Source organism: Mus caroli, chromosome 18, assembly GCF_900094665.2.
Source record: "Mus caroli chromosome 18, CAROLI_EIJ_v1.1, whole genome shotgun sequence".
Classification (NCBI taxonomy): Eukaryota; Metazoa; Chordata; class Mammalia; order Rodentia; family Muridae; genus Mus; species Mus caroli.
This window is the reverse complement of record NC_034587.1, coordinates 57121584-57140984: the sequence shown is the minus strand read 5'-3', so window position 1 is coordinate 57140984 and position 19401 is coordinate 57121584. Positions and strand designations below refer to the sequence as shown.

Here is a 19401-nt window from a genome sequence, read left to right as displayed (position 1 = left end):
GTCACAGAAGCTGTCAGCTTCTGTGGTGCACACTCTCACCTGTGCAGACTATGTTCCTCAGTTTGGTGGAGTTCTGGAACCAAGATGGCATTCCCTGCTCCTGAGGCAGAAGGTTCCCGTGCAGGGCGGACTCCTGTCCTCCTCCGGCTGGGAGGGTGGCCGGATGTCTGCAGCCTGAAAAGGGTGCTGCCTCAGCAGCTCTGTGGCTCCTGCATGTCCCAGAAGCTGTCTGCCTCTGTGGTGCACACTTTCACCTGTGCAGACTAAGTTCCTAAGTTCGGCGGAGTCCCGGAACCAAGATAGAAAATAATTCTTAACAATAAATGAACAGCTGTGGGAATCACCTTCCTCAACCTCAAGCTTAAGTACAGAGCAATGGTGATAAAAACTGCATGGTATTGGTACAGAGACAGACATGTTGATCAATGGAATAGAATCGAAGACTCAGAAATAAAACCACACACCTACCATCACTTGATCTTTGACAAAGATGCCAAAAATATACAATGGAAAAAAAGAAAGCATCTTTAATAAATGGTGCTGGTCTAACTGGCTGGATGTATGTAGAAAAATGAAAATAGAGCCATATTTGTCACTTTATCACATATTTATCATTCAAGTCCAAGTGGATAAAGAACCTCAACATAAAACCAGATACACTGAATCTAATAGAAGAGAAAGTGGGAAAGAGCCGTGAACTCATTGGCACAGGATGAAATTTCCTAAACAGAACTCCAATGGCTCATGCTCTAAGATCAAGAATTGATAGATGGGACCTCACAAAACTAGAAAGCTTCTGTAAGGCAAAGGACACAGTTGATAAGACAAATTAGCAACCTACTGATTGGGAAAAATATCTTCACTAACCCCACATCTGATAGAGAGCTAATATCCAATATATATATGAAGTACTCAAGAAGTTAAGCACCAAAAACCAAATAACCCAATGAAAATATGGGGAACAAAACTAAACTGAGAATTCACAACTGAAGAATCTCAAATGGCTGAGAAACACCTAAAGAAAGGTTCAGAGTCCTTAGTGTTCAGAGAAATGCAAATCAAAACAATCCTGAGATTTCACCTTACACTAATTAGAATGGCTAAGATGAAAACCACAGGTGACAACACATGTTGGCAAGGATGTGGAGAAAGAGAAACACTCCTCCATTGCTGGTGGGATTGCAAACTGGTACAACCACTCTGGAAATCAATCTGGAGGTTCCTCAGAAAACTGGAAATAGATCTACCTGAACACCCAGCTATACCACTCATGGGAATATACCCAAAAGATGCCCCCCCATGCCACAGGGGCATGTGTTCCACTATGTTCATAGAAGACTTATTTGTGAAAGCCAGAAGCTGGAAATACCCTAGATGTCCCATGACAGAGGAATGGATACAGAAATTGTGGCTTATTTACACAATGGAATACTACTCAGCTATTAAGAACAAGAACATCCTGAGTTTTGCAGGCAAATGGATGGAACTAGAAAATATCATCCTGAGTGAGGTAACTCAGACCCAAAAGGATATGCATGGTATGTACATACTAATAAGTGGATATTAACCACAAAAAAGAAAAAGGAAAAAGAAAAGAAAAAAACCCATACAGAATACACAAGATTCAGTCCATAGAATTTAAAGGGCTCAACAAGCTGAAGTGCCCAATTGAGGACTCCTCAGTCCCACTTGGGAGAGAGAAGAACGCAATCACAAGTGGGGAGGGAGGGAGGGACATGGGAGGGAAAGTGGAAGGGGTGGGGGGAGTGGGGGGTAGAGGGGAACTTGATCTGGTATTAGGTGAGGGAAAAGGACTGAAGCCCTGAGGGCCAGCAGAGAGAATGCAAACAGAAAACCTCAGGAAATAGGAGGTTGGGGGACCCCCGGAATGCACCAGAAACCTGGGAGGTGAGAGACTCATAGGGAGGGACCTTTGATGAAATGCCCAACAGTAAGGAGAGGGAACTTATAGAGCTCATCTCTAGCAGGAAGACAGGACATCAAGTGAGGGATGGGGTTGCCATCCCACAGTCACACCTCTGACCCATAATTGTTCCTATCTGAAAGAATTACAGGTATGGAAATGGAAAGGCGTCTGAGGACAAAAAGGTCCAGTGACAGGCCCAAAGTGGGATCCAGCTCAAGGGAGGTTCCAAGGCCTGACACTATTATTGAGGCTATGGAGAGCTCACAAAAAGGGATGTATCATGACTGCCCTCTGAAAGACCCAACAAGCAGCTGAAAGAGCCAGATGCAGCTATTTGCACCCAAACAATGGACAGAAGCAGCTGACCCCTGTGGTTGAATTAGGGAAGGCTGAAAGAAGCTTAGGAGAAGGGCGTTTCTGTAGGAGGACCAGCAGTCTTAATTAATCTGGACCCCTGAGATCTTTCAAACACTGGACCACCAAACAGACAGCATACACCAACTGATATGAGGCCCCCAACACACATACATAGAGGACTTCTGGGTCTGTGTTCATTCAGAGATGATGCACCTAACCCTCAAGAGGCTGGAGGCCTCAGGTGGTTTAGAGGTCAGGTGGGGTGAGGGGTGGGGGCATCCATGTGGATACGGGGTGAGGTGAGGAGGAGGTGTGTAGTGTGGAGCAGTCGGAGGGTGGATGAGGATGGGTGGGGAATGGAATATAGAGTGTAAAAAATGATTTACAAATAAAATTAAATTAAAAAAATAAAATAGTTACCTTAATTTGGGGGGGGGATGGTGTTGCAAGGGCCGAGGGCACATGTGAGGGAATGGGGAGATTAGCAGGACTGGGGGTCATGATGTGGAATTAACAAAGGATCATTACACAGTTAAAAATGATATCAAACCAGTCACCAAAAGACAGATATTACAGATTCCATTTACCTGAAGTATCAAAAGTAATCAAATTCACAGAGACAGGAAATAGAATGTTGGCTAGCAACAAGTGGCTATGGGCAGAAAGGAGGTGTTTTTAAATTAGTTTAGAATTTCTGCTTTGCATTATGCAAATGATTTGTAGATTTTTTTTTTACAAACAACTTAAGTGTAGCATTATTGAAATTCACACATAATAATGTGAAATGGTGACTTCTGTGTTATACTCCTCTTGCCACAATTAAAAAGTTTATAAGCATTAAACTAAAAATAAAAAAAAAGCAATTTGATATAGGTCAGTTGTTAGAGGGTTTTCCCAGCATGAATGAGGCCTAGGGTTCAATCCCCAACACCTCATTAAATGCATGTGGTTATGGATCCCTATAATTCAGGTCCTAAGCAAGAAGAGGCATGAGGATTGGGATTTCAAGGTCATTCTTGGTATGTAGTGAGTTATAGGCTAGCCTGGGCTACTTGAGACTCTGTTTCAAAAGACTAAATACCAACTCCAGCAATCTTGCTGTCAGGCCTAAGGAGTTGAGTTTAGTTGTTGGGTAATTAACTCAGAATGTGTATTTCTGCCCTTTATTCTCAACAAATCTGCCTACAAGACCTCCCATGGCAGCATAATGGACCTTGCTATCCCCTAAGGAAACAGCAAACCCCTGCTGTCACTCTGGGGCCCGTTCTTTCTGTCTCACCCATATCAAATCAGTATGCAGACTTAAGTTGGATTCCAAATCCACTCACAACTTATCATTCCTACTACAATATCTTCTGCCAAGACCTCCCCAATCCCACATTTGATTATGTTCTTGGCATTACTGTATTTCCTATGACTATTCTTGCAACAGCATGGATTAACAAATAGCCAGAATTATCCCATTGATATTGAAGTACTGGCATTTGAAAGCAATTCTAAGAAGCACCATAAAGATCCCCATTCTGATAAGGGAAACATCATTAGGTGTACAGTGTGCATGCTACATATAACATAAGCCTCGAGTTTAATTATTACACCTCTGGAGCTGCTGGTGTCAGAATTTCAGACACCGTGTTATCTTGGGCTGTCTTCTCATCTCAGGACTTTGTACTTAGTGAGTGCTTCCTTTCCTTGATGCTCTCCCCCCATAGCTATCTGGTTATTAATTTTACTATCTTTCTGTAGGCCCTATTTCAGTAAGGCAGGATTTAGGAAAGAACACAAGCTGTTCTCAACTCCTCAGTTTTCCCCTCCCATCCTTTTTTGTCTAGCTCTTGGTTTTGTGATGCAGACTCCAATATAGTAGCCATCTGCAAGGTCTTCCCAAGGAAGATGAACACAGCAGACAAGAAGGCTGTGGCAATAATTAACTAGGAAGCAAGATCAACCTGAGACACAACAAACCTTATACACATTGAAGAGATATTCTGCTGCCTGATACATCCATTACAACCATCCTAGGGAGTGGAGTAAGAGGCAAGCAAATCAACTGGATAAGTTATTTATTTATTTATTTATTTATTTATTTATTTATTTATTTAACCAAAATCAACATCCATACCACCTCCCTTAGGTCTACCTTAACTTGAATAATGGTATATTCATGCACAGCCAGTTCTGCCCAGCTCCCACCAAAGCCCCTCTAGATTCCAAGCTGAGGATTTCCATTGTCTGGGCATGGTCCTGAATGCCTTCTTACCTATTAAATCTTAAGAGAAAAGAGATGAGGGTTAGAAGTTAGATCTGAACATTCCTGCCCCCTTACCAGAAACTCCTGTGTCCAGTGGATTTTGTTTACTGTAGTTCAGGTGCAGGGAGCACCCTTTACAGTGCTCCAGGCTCTTCACATGAGACCCACCCCTGCTTTGTCTGTGGAAGGGAGCAGATTCAACTCAGTTATATAGGTTGTACACATTCTTCTGGCTTATGCCCCTCCCCTCTTCTTGTGTGTGGTGGCTAATCATGGAAGAGCATAGATCTAATTACTTTCCAGAATCTCCTGCATTTCAAAGAAGATGAAAGTGAAACAAAAGAAACGGTTCTTTTTCATGCCAGAAGTACTTAATTTCTTGGCAGAAAAAGCAGGGCAGTGTTAAAATAACAGTGTGGGACATGGAAACTGATAGGGCATGAAGAAGCAGTTTACTATGTAGGCTTGAACTGAACCCTTGAGTTTTTCTGATCCCCGACTCCACAAACACAGCCTAAACTACAGTCAAACAACACATTGTAGGGGAGTCTGTGCAGATGCTAATTTTAGTCTCACTCTAGACACAATCCATCTTCTCCTCTTTGACTACAACCTTATTTCCCTACCATTGTAGATTCACATCCCCTCTCTTGAAAGTCCCACTCCTCAACTCCATAGTAATGTCAAAATTTCAGTGGGTATTCAGAATAGAGCACACATATCTAAAGAGTGAAGGCTCACATCCAAAGAAAGAAAAATGAAATGGTTCTTTTCCTCTCTCAGAATGGTGCTTCCAGCCCCATTCACTTGCCCTTGAATTTGACAGTTTCAGTTTGTTTCACAGATTAGTAATATTCCATTCTGTACAGTGTCACACTTCATTATCAATTCCTCAGTTGATGGACATCTAGATTCTTCCCATTTCTTGGCTAGTGTGAAGAAAGCAGGAATGATGGCTGAACAAATAGCTCTGTAGTAGGAGATAGAGGAGTTTGAGATTATTTCCCAGGGCAGCATGGTTGGACTGATATCGTAAACCCATTTTCCCCTTTTGTGGAATTTCCACACAAATTACTTTGGTGGCTGCACAGGTTGGCACTCCCACCAGCAGGGACAGCTTGCTCTCCTTCCCCTACACCCACAACAGCATTTATTGCTATTTGTATTTTTGTTTTTAGCCAATCTCTGGTAAGATGAAATGTCAGAGTAATTTTGATTTGAGTTGCCCTGATGGGTAAGAATGCTGAATGTTCCCAGAGCTCTGCCTAGCATTTGGCTGGGAGTCCTTGCATCTGTTTCTATCAGCTACTGCATGAAGCTTCTTGGATGACAGTTGGGCTAGGCACCAATCTATGAGTATACCAGTATACTATTAGGAGTCATTTTTTTTAATCCTTGTTTTCTGGGCTTTCCAATGTTTGGGTCCAGGCTGTCCAGGCAGTTTGTGGAAGCAGGAGCTTTCTCTTACTGTTTCGCCTGCCTAGGGATTCTTTCTTCCTTTTAGGTTGCCATCTCTAATCTCTGCAAGATTGGAAGAAACAGTTGGAACTACATTAGGAAAGGTCATAGGCTTAGAGAAGTGTTGAGTCACTCCATTCAAACTCAGCGATATATTTAACTTGTCAAGTCTCTCATTGCAGAGGAAGAAAGTAAAGTATAGAAACCATTAGTTCTGCCATAACTTTAAAGTACATTGCTCAACTATTAGCAAGGCTCTTAAATTTTATTTCAATATTAATTGTAATATTTCTTTTCATATAAACATATTTTCATGAACACAGTTTCATTATTTGCTCCAAGTTTCAGCTTTTGTAGTTTCAGTCAATTATTTTTGAATGCCTTATTGCTAGGGAAAACATGTGTAAGCATGCTTACAAGTAGTAGGTTCTGTGGAAGAAGACTCAATTTCTTGCATTGCTGAATGTCTCAGGGAACTACCATAGTCTAGCTTAAGACTGAAGGCCTTAAGGTGTGAGAGACCACACTGTGGGAAACCAGACCCTCAACAATTCTCACCCTGAAGATCCAGGTGATCCTTTGATGGGAGTTATGTCACCCCTTCCTTCACGTCTCCAGTTGGTGCCTGGAACTGTTTAGATAAAGCCAGCATCACCTCCTCCTTCATGTCTCCTTTTGGTGCCTGGGACTGTTTAGATAGGTATGACACTCCAAGATTAGCTGCAAGATGTTTGAAGCCTGCAATCAGCATTCATCCCAGATGTCCATCCCTTTTCTCTGTACTTTTATTATACACCCTCAACTCCTCCCTATTTTCTCTCATTGTATGCTTAAAACCAGGCTCCTAGCCTCCATTAAACAGACCTTGACAAATGTTTGCTTGGTCTCACTCCCTTTTCTCTGCCTATTTCTCTTACAGTCCTTGGTCCTCCTCGACCCAAGGAATAACTAAGTCCTGTTGACTGATGACTCTGAGGACTTGATGAATGTGGTAACCAAGTTGGAGGTCCTGATCTGCAGTAGGTCACACAAGGTGATGACATTCTAATAGCCAAAGAGGTAAGTACAATTTGTGGTGCCAAGACTGAGTCACTTAAGCAGCCTTGGAGGGTGTACCACACATGGAAGTTGGGGTGAGGTATGGCTGTATTTGTTCTTACAATGGTACCATGCAGCAATAGGTTCCATAGGGGAGGGAACTATGTAAGTAGAGGTAGCCATGTGAACCAGTGTAGTGTTCTGTATTCCATTACAATTCCTTGTGGAGTTCAAAACCGTTGATGGCTGCAGTATTGCCGTATAGAAAAAAAAATGTCTTGATGCTTAAGTGCTGATATGTACAATTTTGGTTCTACTATTTACAATCCCTGAGTTGTAAGATGACTTTCCATATTCAGACAAGTTCATGATGGGGATCAAGAGCATTCTAAGCAAGGTGATTTACTCTTTTCATGACCTGATCATTGGGACTCACCATTTTCCATAATTTTTTCTTTTTTCTTAGATAGGGTTCCTCTATATAGCTCTGGAAGTACTGGATCTCACTCTGTAGATTAGGTTGGCCTGGAACTCAGAGATCCACCTGCCTCTTCCATAATTCTTTTTCATGTGGATTGCATTCTAGTGTTCTCTAAATATTATCAGCAAGCATTATCTGCTTGTTCTTTGCTTTTATTTTTTTCTCTCTTTTTCTTTGAGACATGGTTTTTCTGTGTAGCCATGGCTGTCCTGGAACTCACTCTGTAGAACAGTCTGGTCTCAAACTCAGAAATCCACCTGCCTCTGCCTCACAAGTGCTGGGATTAAAGGCATGCACTACCACTGCCTGGCACTTGGTATTATTTGTTAAATGAGGCAGGGGTTGTCTGGTGATTCTCATTAGCTATCTTTTTGGAAACTCTGTATCTCTCTTTATAGAAAAAAATACTTTGGAGCAATTGGTGTTTATGTGTGTGGCATAACTATAGAAAGCAACTGAACCACCAACATAATTTCTATAGCCTTTTAAGAATTGATTGTTTTTCCTTTTAATGTTAATATGTTAATTCTATGTAAATAGTCCAAACTTTCTATGGGATCCTGTTTGGTGGAAAATCTTTGTGGGAGGTATCTGTGGTTGAACTAGGTCATGCAAATGGAGCCCAAATGATGAGATCATAGGAAGATTAGACAGGAAAGCATCCTCTGCACACACCCTGTGGAAGACCAAGTGAAGACATCACCAGGAAGGATGCTTTCACTGAGGATTTAGCCACATTGTTACCTGGATTTCAATCATTAGTCATTAGAAGTGTAAGAAGAAATTCTATTCTTCAACCTATTCCATAGGTTTATAGCTACTCAAACTATTTTAGAAAAAACATTTTCCCTTTCTTCTGTGTTTCCTTTTCTGTGCTATTTATTTTTACTTCATTACAAAGAAGATATGATGTAAATTAGGGAATGGGAAATGAGACAATCAGCAACTTACAGTAATACTAAGGAAGGTATGATGGGTTCTTGGGATGTTAAGGAGCAACACATGTCTTTTTTTCAGAAATAATTTATTAAATGACTTTTATTATTCATATGGAATAGAGCAGCCCTTTACTGTCACAGCATTCAAAACACCAATCACTATAAAGCAGAGAAATTTCATCATGTCCCCTAGTTCTGGCATAGAATTATAAAGCTTCTTTAGTATTTTCTCAAGGATTCTGACTAGATAGGATTTTTGTAAAATTCTTAGTCCTTATTGAAGCTACTGTGATTTATCTTTCCCTTTTTAATTTAATTACATATTTAAAATGTTTCTTAATTTACTTTTATTGTATGAATGTTTGCCTTACATGTATGTCAGTGTACCACATAAATGTGTTCCTGGTCCCTGTGGAGGTGAGGAGATGAGATCATATCCCCTGAGACAGAATTTGCAGGTAACTGTGAGCTACTCTGTGGGTTCTGGCAGTTAAATCCTGGTCCTTTGCAAGCTTAGCCAGTATTCTTTACCAATGGGCCATCTCTCTTTACCTCGAAGACATCCCTGTACATGCCCATCCCCTTTTTGCCATTTTCTGGAGTTCTAGGGAATGAACTTGAGGCCTCATGAGTGTAAGGCAGGTATTAAACCAATGAGTTATTGCCCCAAACCTCCCTTCTTTTTTTTTTAAATGAAAAAACATTTTTGCATGTGTATTTCCATATGTGATATCAGGCATGAACATGACATGGCATGTATGCAGAGATCAAAGGGTGAGCTTGCGTGTTGGCTTTTACCTTCCACTTGCTTGAGTCAGGGCCTCTTATTTACTGCTGTATGTGGCAGGATAGCTGGCCCCATGATCTTCCAAAATTTTTCTCATTCTGCCTCCCATCTCACCATAGACGTGCATGGATTGCAGATGCTTAGCTGGCTTTATGTGGGTTCTGGGAATCTGAACTCAGGTCTTCAGACTTGCAAGGTCTACTTTATCTACTGAGTCATCGCTCTAGCCCAGTTATGGTTTCTTCTTTAATAATTCTCTTTCAAGAAAATCTACAGTATCAAGTTTAAAATTATACAGGTCATTATCAAGAATCTTGAGGCAGATAGTTTCATTCCATCTACAGTTTAAAAACAACAACTCCACCAAAAACAGCAACAAAAACCCCTGGATATTTATGAAAGAATGTAAATAAGCTGCTACTTAGCACCTCTCTCCATATACACAGTTGACGATTGCCAGCTAGGGAATGGTGCCACCCACAGTGGAAAGGGTTTCCTACCTCAATTAATATAAGCAAAATAATTTCCCAAATGCAAGCCCCCAGGCTCATCTTTCATGAGTCTCTAGAGTTTGTCCAGTTGACAACACTAAACACCTCAATGCTAACCCTGAACATGGATGTTGATTTATATTGAACAAATTTAAATATAAGTAAAATTACTTGATCTGAGAGTTTACTCAAAGTGAGGGGATAGTTTTTAGCTATCAGTTTATTTATACATATCTGATCCCCTTGCTGTAGCTAATGTTGATACATAATCACTAAATGTGGATAAAGTCTGAATAAGCTGGACATTCCAATATATTGTTTTACAGTCAGTGTCCTGTTTTTCTTTAATTGATTCTAATTTTTTGACAGTCACAGGACTTCAGCTTAATTAGAAGGCAACTTATTTCTTAAACATATCTCTTTCAGAAGAGTTTTAGCATCCTCAGTCACCATGTCAAGGAAATGATATTTCAGGTAAAATATTTCTTTAAGAAAATGATTTTTAGTAACTAAGTAACCGTTAGCCAAACAGAACTCCTGAATATATCTTGAAAGCCTTTCTTGTATTGTTTCTTCATCTGTAGGTTTGAACACGGCAGGAGATTTTATCATGGCCTCCACCTGATCCACCCCTATTTTCCAGTCTCTTGCTAATCTCTGCAAAGATGCTTCATCCACTCCAAACACAGTGCGGTACAATTTCATGCTTTTCTCCAGAGTCTCCAAATCACTGTCCAAGAGAAAGGTCAGTGTAGGGATGATATTTACTAGGTCAGCAGCAAAGCCTTCCAGCCAAATCCTCTGTTTCAGAGATTGCCGCTTCTTTTCAATGACTGATTCTGTAATATTGGGTAAGGAGAGCATAAAATTGTGTCTCTTGTAGACAGGGAGGTCACTTATCAGCTTGTCCATCAGGACAGGGAAGTCAAAGTGACAAACATTTTTGTTAGAGACCAGGAAGATCGGTGGCTCAGCAATGCCGTTCTCCCTAAAGGTGTTCACACAGTTTTGGCGGATGTCCTGCAGGACCTTTTCTCTGTCAAAGGTTTGAGGTTTGCCGTCTGCTTCGTTTGATATGTCAGAGTCCACCTTGGTTCTCAGGAAGTAGAATTCCTTCTTCATCATGCTAATTGCTTTGGCGAGGTCTATATCATTTTTCTTGAAGCGTGTGGCCGATATAATAATGAAGAAATCGTACTCATAGAACTTCATTTTCTCAAGGTAAGTGTTTGGTGGGAAATTTGTGCTTCCAATCCCAGGCAGGTCCCAAAAAACCACATTGGGCATATTGGGATGTTTGTATGAACGTATTTTCATGGTTGTCTCCACCACCCCAGTTTCAGCTGCACCATTCTCTTCATTCCTAATGCCTCTCAGGCTATTGATGAAGCTGGACTTTCCTGATCCCGTCTCCCCAGTGACAGCAACATTGAGCAAACTACTATCAATTTCTTTTAATGCATCACTGATTGCAGAGTTTGTCCCTTGAATGTTCCCCTTTTTCATCCTTAATTCAATCAAATTGAGGGTCTCTTGAGAAATGATTTTTCTTCCCGTATTAAATTTCTTAAAATATCTAGTAAAGCTGGAGGGCAAATCATCATCATCACTCTTAGGTGAAGAGAACAGCTGACCCATGACTTCAAGCAATAAAGGCACTGTAAGAAAGAAGGGAGAACAAAGAGGGTATACATGGAATTTCAGATTTTCATTGTAGCAAATTTCAAGCACATCGCTACATATACCATTCATAGTGGTTGTAGTTATGCATTCAAAGTCCCCTGTGTTCATTTTACACAATTGGGACTTTGACTAACATTATCCAATTTCACTCTTCCCACAGCCTGGCAGACTACCACCCTTCTTTTCACTTCTATGAGGTTGGCTACTCTAGGTTTCACCTATGAGTGACAGAGTAGGGTCATTCATTTTGTAGTTAGCTGAGACCATCACATGAGACTTTAATGGTTTATTCTCCACTGTCTCTTCACAAGTTCATTTTACCTTTCAGGCTCCTCTGTGCCTCTGTTAAATGTAGACCCTACCAGCAGAGGTCCCACCCCTTCCAGCTTCCAGTGTACTTCATCTGTATCTGGTCATGGGCTCCCCATTGCCCTTCTTGGGCTGCATGTCTGTATCCATCATTCTTTATAATCTAAGCTATTTGGCCTTTGTAATTGTTCAGATCTTATGGTATTTTAAAGGAAGATACTTCCTTACCCTTCTTATTCCTTCTGCTTAGACTTGTTAACAGTCTCTTAAAATTTCTGGCTTCTGGTCACACACAATTCCTTATTTATCTGCTCAGGCTATTCAACATTCTGAATTTGCTGTTTTACTGAAGTCTCTTCATTTGAACATTTTTTGATGGATCCAGCCTGATCTAAAATATACAAAACTTTCCCAGTAGAGTTGGGTTGAAGGCCAATGGCCANGCCTCTTTCTAAGGAGGAATGGGACCAGACTTTGGAAAATGTAATGCATATTTATATGGGGTTTAATGTCTGCCTGTCCAGTCACCAAAGTCACAAGGATATGTTTGGTTTCCTTTAAAGATAGTTAGCTTCCCTGAATAACAATAACCAATACAGGTAAAGTAATGTAAGGGACATCACCCATGCTGGCAGATTCTTTGTTCTGAGGTGGCACAAGCAGGGTACCTGCAGAATTACAAATGAACACAGGCAACATATGCAGGTTTCTGGAGAAGGAGTAGTCAAGGCTGAATGGATTTAGATAATACTAACTCCTNGAACTTGGATGAGACAATCTGTATTGACACTTGGTCTATATCCAGAGGTTTGACTTTATGAATATTCCAGTGGGGAAAGGAAGACTGGTTGGTATTTGATCAGCTACTATGCAGACAACATATCTAGAAGGACATGCATAACTGAGTTCTACAGCAGCAAGAGGCCCAGGTACTTATTTAGGTAGCATTCCATAGCCCATGGAGTCATGGAAACCAGGCGGCAGGTGCTATGAGCAAAGTTTAAATTCTTTACTCCCCGAAGCCACTATGCACTGTTACTGCATTCACACAAAATCAGAACAGAAGCTGGCAGTGATAGCCTACCTTTAATCCCAACCTTTCACAGGCAGAAGTAGGCAGATCTCTGTGAATTTGAGGCCAGACTGGTCTACAGGATGAGTTCCAGGACAGCCAGAGCAGCAGAAGCAGAGAAATCCTGTTTTGAGAAACAAAAATGACACCCAAAAAAATTGGACACAGGAAGCTAACATGAGATGGAAAGTCAGTAAAGCAGTTGGCATTCCTGTAAAATGCTTGTGCCTCCTGAATACTGTGCAGTGTTGTGACGTCAGCCTCCATGTATGGATGTATCAGAAAGGGCAAGAGCAAGTGTCAATCTGTTCTTGACTGAACAGGGCAGATGCCTTCACTCAGCTCCCTCAAGATATTCTTTCCTTTCTTGTCAGCTAAAATGTTATTTTGACAGCTGAGGCAGTTCTGTCCATCACTTGCATGTGAGCATGCTCAGGGAATGTAATCCTAAAATGCTTATGCCTGAAAATTCACACACCTCTATGTGAAGATGTATGGACCCCCCTAAATAAAATTCCCATGCTTCCTTTGTTGGTGAGTGAGTTAGAGCTTTACTTGGGAAATGATTCCTGTACAAGCTTTGCCTGATTTAGGTACTAAGTATTTGTCTGCCATGTCCTATTTGGCTTGTTTATTTTGGCTTTGTAGTAAGAGGTGCACTCAGTGGATCAGGCCACACATTGGTTGTACCCAGATGAAAGCTTTTAATTGCCTATTCTAGGAAAGACCCATCTCCACTGTCAGGAATAAAACAGGGAAGGGAAGCATCTTAGGGACCTGGATTTCAGTTTGCCAACAGCCAGGTGTTCCTGAGAACCCTTTCCTGCCTCTCTAAATCTTCAGAAGTTGTTCCAATCTTATGAATGTTGCCAGAGCTTGAGCCTGCTAAGAGTTCTGTGATAGAGGGAGAAAGACCAGATGGATCAGGGAAGCATGCAGAGTGTCACACATAGGTTTGAGATTGCATCTTGAGCCTTGTGTCTGGAGAACTGACATTTTTGTCCATANAGTCTCCATGNAGACTAACAGGAGTCTCCTTCATCTGGAATGGGAGGCTAGTCAGGGAAACTTGACTATGAAAGTCTCAAAGGAGGTCTGAGGAGATTGGAAGCAATTCTGGGTCTAACTTCTAGCAATCTAAAGTGTTAGCCAGGGCCACATCATTTTGTAAAACAACCACATTTAGATAATTTCAGGAATGATAGGTCTCCATGATTAAATCACCTTTACCTCTAGATTCTTGATCTCCACACACTCATAGACTGCTTGAGTGGGAGCACACACTACAGGCTCCTCATCAGTAACATGACAGAGAACATCCCCTCTTTCTCTGGGACTCTGCCACGTGGGCTTGATCTCAGAGCCTTTCCTGTGCCATTGTCTTCCTTTTCTATCTACAGCACACACAACCCCTTATCTACCCCAGTATGCTTCTTGAACCCCAGACCTGGCATCTTTCCTGATGACAAGGAGTTGGAATTTCTCATCCTATAGATTTGTATATAGGATAACGTATTCAGTGTGTGTGTGTGTGTGTGTGTACTTTGGTTTGTTTTATTGATTGGATGGTTTCCTTTTCATGTTCCAGATCATCCAGAAATGTGATTTTGCAACTCAATCCTGTAAACACTAAAGTCAAATTTCAACTAAAGAGTTTGCATGTTGACTAGTCTTGCCCTCCCCCCCAGCCCAATACCCCAGTGTCATACCATTTCCTGTTTAGTTATCTTATTTAATGTAAGGGCTATATAGCAGCATATAAGTTTTCTAAAGATTTTCAACTGAAAGGTAACACTTTTAAAGATCAGACTTAAGATGGAAGCTTACTTAGATATATGGGAAAAACTCATTGGAGTAGAAGACTTAAAAAATCCTGACATCATAAATTTAACAAAATTATTCTTGTGGTTTTCTTAAAATGTGTTTGATATATATTTGCATGCATGTGTATGTTGTGTCATGTCTGCATGTATGCTTATACTCATATACTACTATGCACCCGAAATTGTCGTGTAGTGGGCATTAAGCTAAATTATAACTGGTAGAGTAGCCCAAAATGCCTTATAGTTTGCATAACAAATAAATCTTTGAGAAATAACTTAGATTCTCTGGTAAAAGATGAGACTGCCTTCAGAATTCCTTATGTGTATTCTTCCTGTGCTTCTCGACAATTGGGTTAATAATTGTCTCTTAAATGATGTAAGGCTCTTTGTTTCCCTGCGACAGATTGAAGTAAGAACTATTAAGATTAATTCCCTATAAGATATTCCTACTCAGAGACAATGGATGCTCATCTCTGGGCCTGCCCTGCCACAGGACAATAACATAACCAATAAAACTGGGCACAGACACTGCCCAGAACAGCATCCACAGATTTGTTTTTCTTTCTTAATATTTATATAGGTTTTGAGTCAATACTTATCTGACCTCTAATTTAACTGCACACATCTATTCTCTTTTGTCTTCTGAGAATATGAGTGGCATGGCTTCTGATTTAAGGTATCTATTTGTACTGTTTTCTGCTTCTTTCCAGAGCTCTGACTGTTGCAATAGGGGACATAACTTCATTATTGATAACAGCTCCATGGGGCCTGTTCTGAGAAATTGCTCTAAATATACTATGACCCTATGATAAAGCAATCATTTCAACCTTGCCAGGTCTTTTAGGCAATAAATAACTTAGTTGTTTATTTATATCATTAAGCTTTACAATATTTAAAAAAATTAAAAAAGGATTTAATAAGTAAGAGAAAAAGTGCTTAAAAGGTCATAAGTAGGTGAATACATTTTTAAAGAAAATGTTGAAGAAAAGGAATTTTAGCTTGTGAATTGGTTCTGTTCTGCAAGGATGGCTCCAGGGTGAGGGGTGAAAGAAACCAAAATCCCAAAGTATAATCATCCATAAATATTTTGTAAAAGCTAAAAAAGCCCATGGGTCATAAAAGGGTTTTAAAAATTCCCAAGGTCACAGTTCACTACACTGAAACAAATCTAAAAATTGAGTCTTGTTTATATTAACGAGGTTCCCTTAAGATCTTGATTTGCTTTGGTTTCACTTACAAAAGTAGAACTTAAGATAATCAGAGCCATAGGCTGTGATGAGTTACAAAAATATTAGATTCAACAGCCCTTCCTGGGGCTAGTACAGAATACATTTTTATTTAATGTTATGGGATTCAATGTCTGAATACCTAAATTCATATATACTTTCTTGTAAAATGATCTGAACTTTATGTTTCCTTAAGATAACTATTTTTATTTTCTCCTGACATGCATGTGACTTCTGACAAGGACAGGCCCTCTGCCTTAGCACTGTTGTTAACAACACAACAAAGTGCCAAGTAACAGTGGTGACAAAGTCTAAGCTCTCTCCCCATACTCAGAAAAATGGCCTCAAAGATACATAACACATCCTGCACGGGTGGGGGCACTGCTCAGTGCCTGGCCTCCTGGCTATGTAATTCCTACTAAACTATCAAGATGACTCCATGAGACTCCATGATCTTGTCCCCTCTGACTTTCGTACCCCAAGCTGGACAGGTATCCAGGTTATACTCAATCAACTTTAGATAAAACTAACGGAGGGGATGGGGAGAGGCAGATTTAAGCTTTCCTAATAGTTACTGAAATTAAATATTAGGTAATATATTTGGCCAGTCACAAAAGCTGACTGGACTCTGACGAAAATGCAAACAGTGATATAGACCAGGGCAACCAAGAGCCTGAACACACTGCATTTAGCCTGAGGAGAAGGAGGAAGTCATGAAGGCAAAAGATGCTGGAGATCTTTTCACAAAAGCTTCACATTATTTTAGTCCTCATCCCGGTTCTAATTAGACTCTGAAGTTTGTCTTGGGCCAGCAAGATGGCTCAGCAGGTAAGAGTACTTGTCACTAAGCTAAGTGATCTGAGTTCTAGTCCCAAGAATTCACATAGTAGTGAGAGAGAATTGACTTCTACAACTTTTCTTTTGACTTTTATATGCATGCTATGGCATGTGAGCTTCCAGCCCCAGTATATGAATATACAAAAGATGAATAAATAAATGTAATAAAAATATTAAAATGCATTGTATACAATTTGTAAGAATTACTAACATGATAAAGAGGAAAATAACAGCAGAAAATGGTGTTCAATGTCTTTGTGCTGTGTATGAATACAACAAATGACAGTGATATGAAATATCAATCACTGAAGAAGGATGCATGCCTTCATAGCACCCCAGCTCTATACTAAAACCCAGGACGTTAAAGAAGATTGCTCAATTAAAATGTCCAGAGCATCTACCACTGCTGTTTTTGTAAATGGACTTGTTGTCAAGTTGCCTTCTGCACATTTCTGATTATGCCAGAGACAAGGGTTTTGTTGCTGTTCTTTGTGCCCCATTTGCTTTGGTTTTGAAGTGGGTATGTTTTAAAGCATCATCTTATAACTGGTCAAAGGGCTGAGAATAAGAGAGTTGAGTGCTCATTTCTAAATAGAATAGGTGTGTGTGGGGGGTACATCTATATCAATCCCCCTCTTATTCAGGCTCAGGAAACATCATGGAAGAGCCAGGGACTGAGGCCAGGGGAGTGGTGTGAATTAATGTCTTATTAATGCAACGTGGAATTTGCATTCATGCCTGCTGAACAAGACTTAAATGAGAGATAGCCCTTCAACATTTTAGCATTAATGAGACTAGGGCACAGGAGGCCTTATCCTTAGCCAAGAAGATAGTAGAGTAATATAAGAATAATGCCTGGTGGGGGAGGGAGTGTCATTTTTTTTTCTTTTTAGAGATGTAGCTATTTGAAAGTTGCCCATAATCCAGTTAAACTCTACACCCAGAACATGCAAGCAACCCTAAAATCAGTGGAGTATTTGAAAATAAAAAAAAAAAAAGACAAGAGAGTCCCAGAGTGAATAAGAGTGAGAAAAGAGGGGAAGGATGGGGGAAGATGATCAAAGTATTATATCCACATATGACATCTTCATACAGTAAATAGATATATTTTTAAAACAAACAAACATACAAATCCTAGAATTGCTCCCCAGCAGGTTATAGCAGAAACTTTAAACTGTGTGTCATCTTTTCCTTCAGTGTAGCTTCCACTGGAGTTTACAGTAAATCTGCTGCACTGTGTGGAGAGAGGCAAGAAAATAGTGCTAGGACTTAACTGGATCAAGACACAGCAATTTTCATATATTCTGTAGTGACATTTCATAACACACATCCTTCAAGGTTTATTTATAGTTGTTACAGGAAGTGGAGAACAAAGAAGCAAAACCACCCCTCCTGAAAATTTGGTAAATTTTAAATAATCATTAGGTCATTCAGTTTATCTCTGTCTAAAGAACATCTGTAAACAAGTCCTTACGACCTCCACTCAAAGCCCCATAGCTTTCCAACTGAGGATCCCAGCTCTGAGGCCATGTCTCTAAATGTCTTGTTACCCACAGGCTCCTTAGGAAAGAGAGGATGATAGTGAGTAATCAGATCTGAAAGCTGAGTTACCAGAAAATCCTGTGTCCAGTGGATGCACTCACTGTTCCAGAGAGGAATAACCCTCAGGTGCGCTCTTGGCTTGAGTCTACTTCTGATTCTCAGCAGCAGCAAGAAAATTGGGCAGGATTTTTGTACTCTGCTGATTTTGGTCTTCCCTTCTGAGTGTGCTACCCAATCACAGGGGAGTATGCATCTCGAGTTCCAGGATTTCCAAGAACAGGAAAGTGAAACTAAACTAGCTTTCATTCCTCTAAAGGGATTGTTTCTAATAAGTAGAAATTGTGTTAAAAACAAAGCTGTATTAACACCACTCTAGCAAGTGACAGTAGCTCCACAAACAACTTAACTGCCTAGATAGAAAGATCCTCCATGGCCCCTTAGAACTCATTTTCTTCTTACCCCTGTGCTAGATTGTTTTATGTCAAGTTGACATAATCTAAAGTCATTTGAGGAGGGAAACTCAGCTAAAATGTTTTTCTAAGATTAGGCTGCAGGCAAGCCTGTGGGACATTTTCTTAATAAGTGATGGAGGAGGGAGGGTGCAGACAATTGTGGGTGGTGTCATTCTTGAGCTGGTGTTTCTGGAGTCTATAATATAGCAGACTGAGCAAGCCAGTAAGCAGCAGCCCTTCATGACCTCTACTTCAGCTCCTTCTCCAGGTTTCTATCCTATCTTCTTTCAGTGATTAACAGTGATATAGAAGTATAAATCCAAATAAACTCCTTTCCTCCCCAATGTGTTTTTGGTGGTTCATCACACACACATCACAATTCACTCCTGATTCCACAATCACATTCTGAGTTTAAGTGACTTAGCACAATTCCTGGGTCCTGTGCCACTGCCAATTTTAGTTTCACAACTTCCTCCAATTTTGCCCTCTGACTACAATCCTGTTTGGCCCTATAACCATTATGGAGTCATATTCTTCAGTCATTCACACTACTGTAGCAGTCTGGAGGGAGAACTGGACCATTGGGAATGAGAAGACAGTCACAGTTGGAAAGTCAGTGTGGTTGAAGGTACACAGGTCCTCAGGATTTCATACATGGAGATCTACACTCCCATCCCTTTNCTACAACTCTCCACAAATCCAGGAGTGGGTGGTGTTTATTAACATTTC

At 40.5% G+C, this 19401-nt stretch overlaps 2 protein-coding genes across 7 annotated transcripts in view; both read right to left on the bottom strand.

Moving 5' to 3' along the window:
* The window catches only part of LOC110285052 (interferon-inducible GTPase 1-like), a 13179-nt gene extending 8458 nt beyond the window's left edge, over positions 1-4721 (bottom strand). For all 3 annotated transcript variants that reach the window (XM_029472187.1, XM_029472188.1, XM_021151087.2), the window contains exon 1: positions 4611-4721. The gene's annotated coding sequence lies outside the window, so the exon portion shown is untranslated. The remainder of the gene's footprint in view (positions 1-4610) is intronic.
* A 3798-nt stretch (positions 4722-8519) lies between these two features.
* On the bottom strand, positions 8520-18498 carry LOC110284779 (interferon-inducible GTPase 1). 4 transcript variants are annotated; one of them, XM_029472006.1, is made up of 3 exons: positions 18290-18457; positions 17808-17912; positions 8520-11386 (listed from the first exon to the last, which is right to left on the bottom strand). In XM_029472006.1, the coding sequence occupies exon 3, from the start codon at positions 11364-11366 to the stop codon at positions 10113-10115; it is 1254 nt and encodes a 417-aa protein (XP_029327866.1). In that variant the 5' UTR covers positions 11367-11386; positions 17808-17912; positions 18290-18457; the 3' UTR covers positions 8520-10112. The 4 variants fall into 4 exon arrangements, 3 of the variants coding, with proteins under 3 accessions (XP_029327866.1, XP_021006322.1, XP_021006323.1); XR_002376983.2 differs by lacking the exon at positions 8520-11386 and adding an exon at positions 12876-12916 and having other exon boundaries at positions 18290-18498; XM_021150663.2 differs by lacking the exon at positions 17808-17912 and having other exon boundaries at positions 18290-18456.
* Between the last annotated feature and the right edge of the window lie 903 nt (positions 18499-19401).

Bases quoted from the DNA above. Each gene is read 5' to 3' on its own strand.
- LOC110284779 (XM_029472006.1), bottom strand. From the start codon at position 11,366: ATGGGTCAGCTGTTCTCTTCACCTAAGAGTGATGATGATGATTTGCCC.